Here is an 8217-nt window from a genome sequence, read left to right as displayed (position 1 = left end):
AAGGGTTGATTGTGTGACTTATGTTGTCTAGGTATACACCAAAGCTCGACGGTTCAAAGATATCAAATCTACCGATTGATCGAGTATATCCGATATATGTTCACTGTGGAAAGTTTAAAGGGAAACCCACTTATCCAGATGCAATCAATCCTTACTTACGAATCACACAGTTTTTCATGCATATGTTTTAACAATAGTCATTCCCTATTCATGTGGGGATTGTTGGGTTTTAAAGGTGTGAACAGGAAATGAAGGGTTGTGACTCTCCTGAAGGGTTATGACTATGCCGAAGGATTGTGACCTTTATGAAAGGTTGTGTCCTTTCTAAATGGTTGTGACCATTTGAAAGGTTGTGCCTTTTCCAAAGTGTTGTGACCTTTCTGAAAGGTTGTGACCTTTACCCTTTGTTGGCTATAAATAGAGAGGTTTTCTCTCATTTTTCTAGATCGAATTCTTCCCTTATTTTGCATACATTTCTTACAAAACAAAATCGATAAGGCAAAGGATTGTGGCCAGTAATTGGACCAAAAATATTTCTTTTTGCTCTTGGTTTGGTGTCACTTGCAGTTCCATAAGGCAAAGGATTGTGGCCTTGGATCTTCCTAATTTGCAACTTCAAGGACAAATTTCCCCATCTTTGGCCAATTTGTCCTTTCTCAGAGAGCTGAATCTTGGGAACAACAGATTTCACGGTGGCATCCCTTGTGGACTCGGCCACTTGCCTCACTTGCAAGTGATTGATATTCAAAACAACCAGCTTAACGGAAGTATACCAACAAGTTTATTTCAACACCGGAGAGTTCAGAAGATTTCATTGGCTTTCAACAAACTCGGTGGTGAAATTTGGAAAGGTCCATGGTATGTACCCGAACTCAAAGTCTTTGATCTCACGAACAATAGCCTCACAGGTATGATCCCTCCTTCTGTTGGAAATGCAACAAAGTTGCTGAACTTCAGTTTGCATGGGAATAGAGTCTGCGGCAACATTCCAAAGGAAATTGGTAATCTCAGCCAATTTGCATCCTTGTCCTTGGCCGATAATCAATTAACAGGTTCCATTCCCGCAGTACTGTTTAATATCTCATCACTACTTGAAGTGCATCTGGGAATCAATAGCCTTTCTGGTCCTCTCTTGCTAGATTAAGGGAATACTGTGTCAAATCTGAAGTTTTTAAGTCTATCTAACAACCAAATTTCTGGTTGCATTCCTTCCAACATATGCCAACTCACAGAGCTCGAAGTTTTGTCCATATCTTACAACAACATAACTGGAGAAATACCCAGAAATATTGATTATTTATCCAAGCTCAAAAAGTTCTTAATTGGTGATAATCCTACAAAAGGGACTATTCCCACATCATTGGGAAATATTTCCACTCTGCAATATCTTTATTGCAAAAACAATCACATGGTGGGGCAAATTCCTCCGGAATTAGGGAAGCTATCAAATTTGAGGGAATTAGGCTTTGACAATAATTCTAATCTAATTGGTGAAATTCCAGAGGCTATTTTCAACATATCTTCTTTGGAAGTGATTGGTTTCAATTTCAATAACCTCTCGGGGAGAATTCCAACCACTACAGGTCTTCATCTTCCAAACATTAAGGATCTTCACTTGGGAGTCAACCAGATCAAAGGGGCAATTCCATTGTTCATAACAAATGCTTCCAAGCTTGAGATACTGGAGCTAAATAATAACTTTCTCACAGGAACTATTCCTAATAATTTGGGAAATCTTCATGAGCTGCAAATACTGCTCCTACATACTAATCAACTTGCCAATGAACCAAGACAGCGTGAGTTGCTATTCTTCAAATCTGTTGAATGGTGTTCTGCCCAATTCTATTGGGAATCTTTCATATACTATTCAAAACTTTTATATAGCAGACACACACATCAATGGCCTCATCCCCACAAGTATAGGCAACATGAGCGGTCTTACAACCCTAATCATTGAAGGAAACAACTTGACAGGGTGTATTCCTCCTGAGATTGGTAGCTTAAACAACTCCAGGGGCTGTATCTAACTAACAATAAATTGAAGGGACATATTCCAAAGGCAGTATGCCAATTATCTAATTTGGTTAAATTAACTCTGCAAGGTAATGAGCTCTCTGGATTAATTCCAGAATGCTTAGGAAATCTTAGCATGCTACAATATCTTTATTTGAGTTCTAATAAATTTTCATCAAAATTTCCATCAAACCTTTGGAAAATGAGTGGTCTTCTCTTTCTAAACGTGTCACAAAATTCTTTAGAGGGAGAAGTTCCATCAGATATTGGAGAACTTAAAGTCATTATAGCGCTAGATCTTTCCAGTAATCACTTTTCAGGAATGTTACCAAGCAGATTGGGAGAACTCCTAAACCTGCAGTCTCTTGACCTATCCAACAATTCATTTTTTGGACAAATTCCATTATCCCTTGCCAACTTGATAATCTTGGAATTCTTGAATTTGTCTTTAAATGCATTGTCAGGTACTATTCCGAAGTCTTTGGAAAAACTCTCATACCTTAAAAGCATTAATGTTTCATTTAATGATTTAGAAGGTGTAATACCGAGTGGTGGTGTGTTTGCAAATTCCACTCTGCAATCATTTCTTGGGAACAAAGGTCTATGTGGAGTCCACATATTGGAGATTCCTGCTTGTGCTATCACTTATCCTTGAAAACAATCAAAGTTTAAGGAGGTTGTGCTAAAAATTGCTACTCCAGTGGTTATTTCATCCTTGATGATAATATTGTTGGTTTCAATTTGGATAATGAAACGACAGAAGAAAGGAAAGTCCAAAGATGTTGAAAAGGTACAGGAGATCAGGACTCATCAATTAGTTTCTTATCACGAGATTCAACTAGCAACAAATAATTTTGATGAATCAAATTTAATTGGTGTGGGAGGTTCTGGCTCTGTGTACAAAGGCACATTATCTGGTGGAACTTTGGTGGCCATTAAGGTTCTGGATTTGCAAAGTGAGGAAGTATGCAAAAGGTTTGACACCGAATGCGAAGTGATGAGAAATGTTAGACATAGAAATCTCGTTCCGGTGATTACTACTTGTTCTACTGACTACATAAGAGCCTTCGTTCTGCAATATATGTCAAATGGGAGTCTTGAGAATTGGTTGTACAGAGAAGAGTCCAACTTAAACCTTCTTCAAAGAGTCACCATAATGCTTGATGTGGCTGTGGCAATTGAATATCTACACCATGGGCATAACACTCCAATAGTTCATTGCGACCTAAAGCCAGCCAACGTTCTTTTGGATGAAGATATGGTGGCTCATGTTGGTGATTTTGGCATCCCTAAAATTTTAGCGATAAGCAAGTCCATGGCTTATACAGAGACATTGGGCACTCTTGGATACATTGCACCAGGTATAAAAAAAATCTATTCTCTTTGATTTTCTCTTATCATAATTAAGCCTCTCCAAGTTCTAAGTCTTTATTTATGCAGAATTATTGTTGTATTTCAATTGAGTAACTTTTCTTCAATCCTTTCCTAAGAATATGGCTCGGAGGGAATAGTGTCTGCTAGTGGTGATGTTTATAGCTACGGCATCATGTTGATGGAGATTTTGACCAAAAAGAAGGCCAACAGATGAAGAGATATGCAACCAAAATCTTGACTTGAGGAAATGGATCACACAATCATTTTCAGGGACTATGATGGATGTTGTGGATGCCAATCTTTTTTCTGAGGAAAAACAAGTCACTTGTAAAAGTGAAATATGCATAGCCTCCATGATAGAATTGGCATTAGACTGCACAAAGGAAATGCCAGTATCAAGAATAACCATGAAAGAAGTAGTCAAGAGGCTTAACAAAGTCAAGAACACATTTCTGTAAACATAAAAGTTAACATGTTGCTTTTTGTTTACTGGTTTCTTTAATATAGTTGTAATTTGTACTACCAGTAGACATGTACTGTTTGTACTTCAGAGTGTTGCATTTCCCTCATTTTGTGATTTAAGATTTAAGAAGTCTTTAATATGTTCTGAATGATTGAATAAAATTAAGAAATATTATGAATGTGCTTAGCTGCACTATTTTACTTTTTGTTTACCTCTACTTCATGTTATGAATGAGCCACATCGACCATATGTCACATGGGCAGAATGTAGTTGTCTTCATTGATAGCAGCCAAAAATCTCAGGTGTACGTATGGTATTCTTAGGATTCGTGTACATTAGCTGTTTACTGCAGGAACAGGCCGTATAATCCATTTCTGGTATAGATCTTTGTAGACTTTTAATAAAGTCCCTATGTGAGCTTATATAAGTCAGCAAACAGTAAAATGTAAATTTGACAGATGGTATATTGTAGGACAAACATATATTTTATTTACTATCATCATCAAAAGTATACTCGAAAAACAGAACACAGATACAAGTCATTATTGGTACACGCATAAGCAAGCAATAACAAAGCGTATTTAAGACTAAAGGAGGATTGAGTGAAAATTAAATTACCAGCAGAATTAGGGATACTAGGCTAATTCTCTAATATTTCCACATAGTATGAACAATCTCCTCACGTTGAGCATGCATTTCTCAAAAAATACAACATTTATTGATCTAACTTTAGTTAAATATAAAAAGGGATAATGCATAAATAACCCCCGAAAACTTCTGACAGAACGGAGAGCGATTGCCACCGCCCGACTTCTGTTGAGAATAGTCTACACTGCTTGTCCTTGCCCTTTTACTCTCCCTCTCACATTTCTTAACTTTCTCTTCCTCAATCTGCTGGGCATGAGTCTTCAATCTGGAGATTTCCATCTCCTTATTCAACATAGCAGTCCAACATTCCTTAACCACGGTCTCAAAAACTCCTGAAAAAACTTACTTATACAGGCCCTTGAGTCGGACACTATTGATGGAACATACTTAGAGAGTTGAGTAAACTTAAGAGAATACTCCTTCACAGTCATGTTACCTTGCTTCAGTTTAATAAACTCATGTACCTTGGCTTCACTTAGCTCAAGTGGAAAGAATCTATCCAGAAATGTTGTCACAAACTTATTCCAGTCCACTGGGCCTGCATCAACACCCCTATCTTCCTTCCATTGTTTGTACCAAACCTTAGCCACTCCATTAAACTGGTAAGCAGCTAAGTCTGCACTCTAAACTGGAGAAACACCCATAATCTGTGTAACCTTCTGGATGTCATCAATGAATTTCTGCGGATCCTCCTCTACCCTAGAGCCATAGAATTCAGGTGGATTCATTCAAGTAAAGTCCCGGACCCTTGCCGCTGCTGTATTTCCATTTGGGTTAACCTGAGCAACAACTTGTTGATTTGACCTAAGAAGTCATAGCCTGAGCTAGCACCTAGACAGCAGCCCAGAACTCGGCATGAGAGACTTGTTCATTCAAAGGGTGTGTTGGAGCTGGTGGTGCTTGCTGGTTTCCATTTGCGTTTCTTCTTCTATAAACTCTTCTAGGAGGCATAATTCTGTAAACGCGTAGAGCACAAGCTAGAAGGAGGTTAGATAGAGTTCACACTCTTTCGCACGATAAGAATCATGAAAGAAGAGAAATATTTTCTAAAACGTTTCATAGCCTCTCATTCATAAGTGTGGCGCGCTTCACACCTATGAATAAGTCTCTACTTAACGTGACTTACAGACATCCTAGGACACTTTAAACCTGAGGCTCTCATATCAATGTTGTCACGATCCGAGACTACCCCTAGTTGTAACACGATTCTTAGAGTCACCAGTGACCCTAAGCAAACCATGGTCTGTCTTGACACTAAGGGCCTGTTTGGCCATGCGATATGGTATCATGATATGGAATCATGATATGAAATTGAAGTTTTGTTTGGGCATGCGATATGGAGTTTTTGTGTTGTATATTTTCTCATAAACATAAAAATCCCATAAGCTGTAAAACTATTAAAATAGTCCCAATTGTTTATTCAATCTTATCAAATAAACAAAAATTTATAAAATCACATAGTAAATTATTACAAAGTTACTTGTTCTCCACTTAAGTAATTGTTTCATCTAACTTTAATTTAATAAAAAAAAAAATTAGAACATAAATTGTAGTGTACTAGTCTTTAATATAATCCTCCCACATAGTACGGACAATTTCTTAATGTTGCATTTCTCAATCATGTGACCGAGAATATGAACCAACATTGTTACTTTGAGCCATTTGTTGGTCAATATCATCCGCAAACTATATTTTCATGCTCATAGACCATAAATATTTTCATCACTTTAACAATCAATTGGTGTGAGTTAAAGTGACTATATGTTGGTGAGAATAATAAATTTTATGTCGGTGAGAATAATAAATTTTAAAAAAGTAATGATGTGATTATAAATTTTATTTACATATGAAATAAATGGTTAATAGATATAAATGTGGGGTTGTTTTAATAAAATATAAACTCGTGGATCAATTTTTGTATTAAAATATCTCAAATCATGATTTTTGTATTAAAATTTTATTTACATATAATTCCATATCATGGTTTTTGGAGAATATAGAATCACATCTCATGATATAGAATCATGAGATGGAATCAGCGTAAAATCGCATGTCCACACGATGATTCCATCTCACGATACCATATCATGATATGGTATCGCATGGCCAAACGCCTACTAAGAATTCATACATACAATAACTGAATTAATAATTGTTGTGGAAGCTAAACTGAGATAAATCTAAAACAACTGAATAGTAAAATAGAAATCGTTTGAACAAACCATAAGGCTGAAACTACTGTCTGACTGTCTAAAAACCTTTACTAAGACGAGTTGTTGGGACAAGCCCGCAACTAACTCTAACTGTCTGAAACTGAAAAATTAACATAAAGAAATAATAATAGCACTTGTCCTCGAAAGATAAGGACTTACCAAGCTCAGCTGCTGAGATGATACGAAAATCATACTAACCACGAGATAGATACCGAGGGTCTTAACCTATATTATAAAACAGTATGGCATAAAAGAGTATGCCGTCTGTACTTTGAATGTACTGAATATATGAGATAAACATAATAATCTAACAAGTTGAACATGATAAATCTAAGATGCTAAACTGAATATAAAACTGAAATTAATAAGCTGATGCAATGACCAAGTAATAAGCATGTAACTAATCAACACTGAGTAAACTGGAATACAATGTCATCAAATATCTGAGATTGAATTGCGGGAGATACTATTAACCGACTTTATTCCACATGAGCTAAAAGGAGTCCAACCTATACCCTAGTTGGAAAGGTGCTATGTACTTTACCAGGGTACTAGCATTGTCTAATGTGGATCCACTAAGATGATGTCCAAAAAGGACTAAGGTGTCAGTCCTAGTCTGACAGGTGACTCTTAAAACCTATGTTGGGGCATAATTTTGAGACTTAAAAATTGCTACTAAAGGTCTCAATCCTAACTGACGGGTGAACCTCCATCTCTACGTCTACTCGGTGCTAAGTTATACTCCTAACTGGATAACTCAATTATACTAAAATCTGAGACTGAGATAATAAATGCTTTATCTGAAAGCATCATATACATATGGAACTGAAAGATTGACAGTACAACTGATCATAACAAATTATGTCATCCCCAATAAAACATGTAATTTAAGCAACGCAATTTCAAGGACATGAATTTTCCCTATTCTGAATGCTTACGAAAATAACCATATAAGAATATTGAATTTTAAGTTGAGACATATATTCATGGGCTATTCATGAAGAAAAATTGAAATAAGATGCAAGTCATGCTTTTCATATGAACCCGAAGTTATGTAGAATTTGATTAACTGAAGAATAAGGTTTTCTTTGGAATTTAATGGATTGAAAGATATTCATCAATGAAATCTCACATGCCTGAAATGGGAAACCTTGCTAAATTTTATGAATTCTTGGAGAAATGCTTTGGACTTGGATCTTTTATAGTACCGCTTATTTTGTTGTTTGGTTGGCAAGTTCGGGATAACTTATCCCGGGATTAATAATTAGTACCGGGATAAGTTATCCCTCTCCTTGGGTGGTATAGTAATCCCGGGATAACTTATCCCGGGATAAAATAGGTAAATGACAAAAATGTCTCTTTCAACCCTTTTGTTGTATCACTTTTTACCTTAATGAAGGGCATTTTTGTAAATAAATAAATTGTTCTTAAAATTTATTATTTTGAATATAACAAACCAAACACTCAATAAAAAATAATCCCAACACAACTTATCCCATCATAACT

At 36.2% G+C, this 8217-nt stretch overlaps 1 protein-coding gene across 1 annotated transcript in view; it reads left to right on the top strand.

Moving 5' to 3' along the window:
* LOC107060479 (LRR receptor-like serine/threonine-protein kinase GSO1) overlaps positions 1-2668 on the top strand; it is a 3777-nt gene extending 1109 nt beyond the window's left edge. The window contains exons 2-5 of the mRNA XM_015308445.1: positions 568-1066; positions 1169-1796; positions 1888-2019; positions 2103-2668. Of these exons, the coding sequence (XP_015163931.1) occupies positions 568-1066; positions 1169-1796; positions 1888-2019; positions 2103-2668 (1825 nt within the window). The remainder of the gene's footprint in view (positions 1-567; positions 1067-1168; positions 1797-1887; positions 2020-2102) is intronic.
* Positions 2669-8217: the final 5549 nt, after the last annotated feature.

Source organism: Solanum tuberosum, unplaced genomic scaffold (genome assembly GCF_000226075.1).
Source record: "Solanum tuberosum cultivar DM 1-3 516 R44 unplaced genomic scaffold, SolTub_3.0 scf00086, whole genome shotgun sequence".
Lineage (NCBI taxonomy): Eukaryota > Viridiplantae > Streptophyta > Magnoliopsida > Solanales > Solanaceae > Solanum > Solanum tuberosum.
The sequence above is the reverse complement of the archived record's forward strand: the minus strand, read 5'-3'. Positions and strand labels throughout refer to the sequence as shown.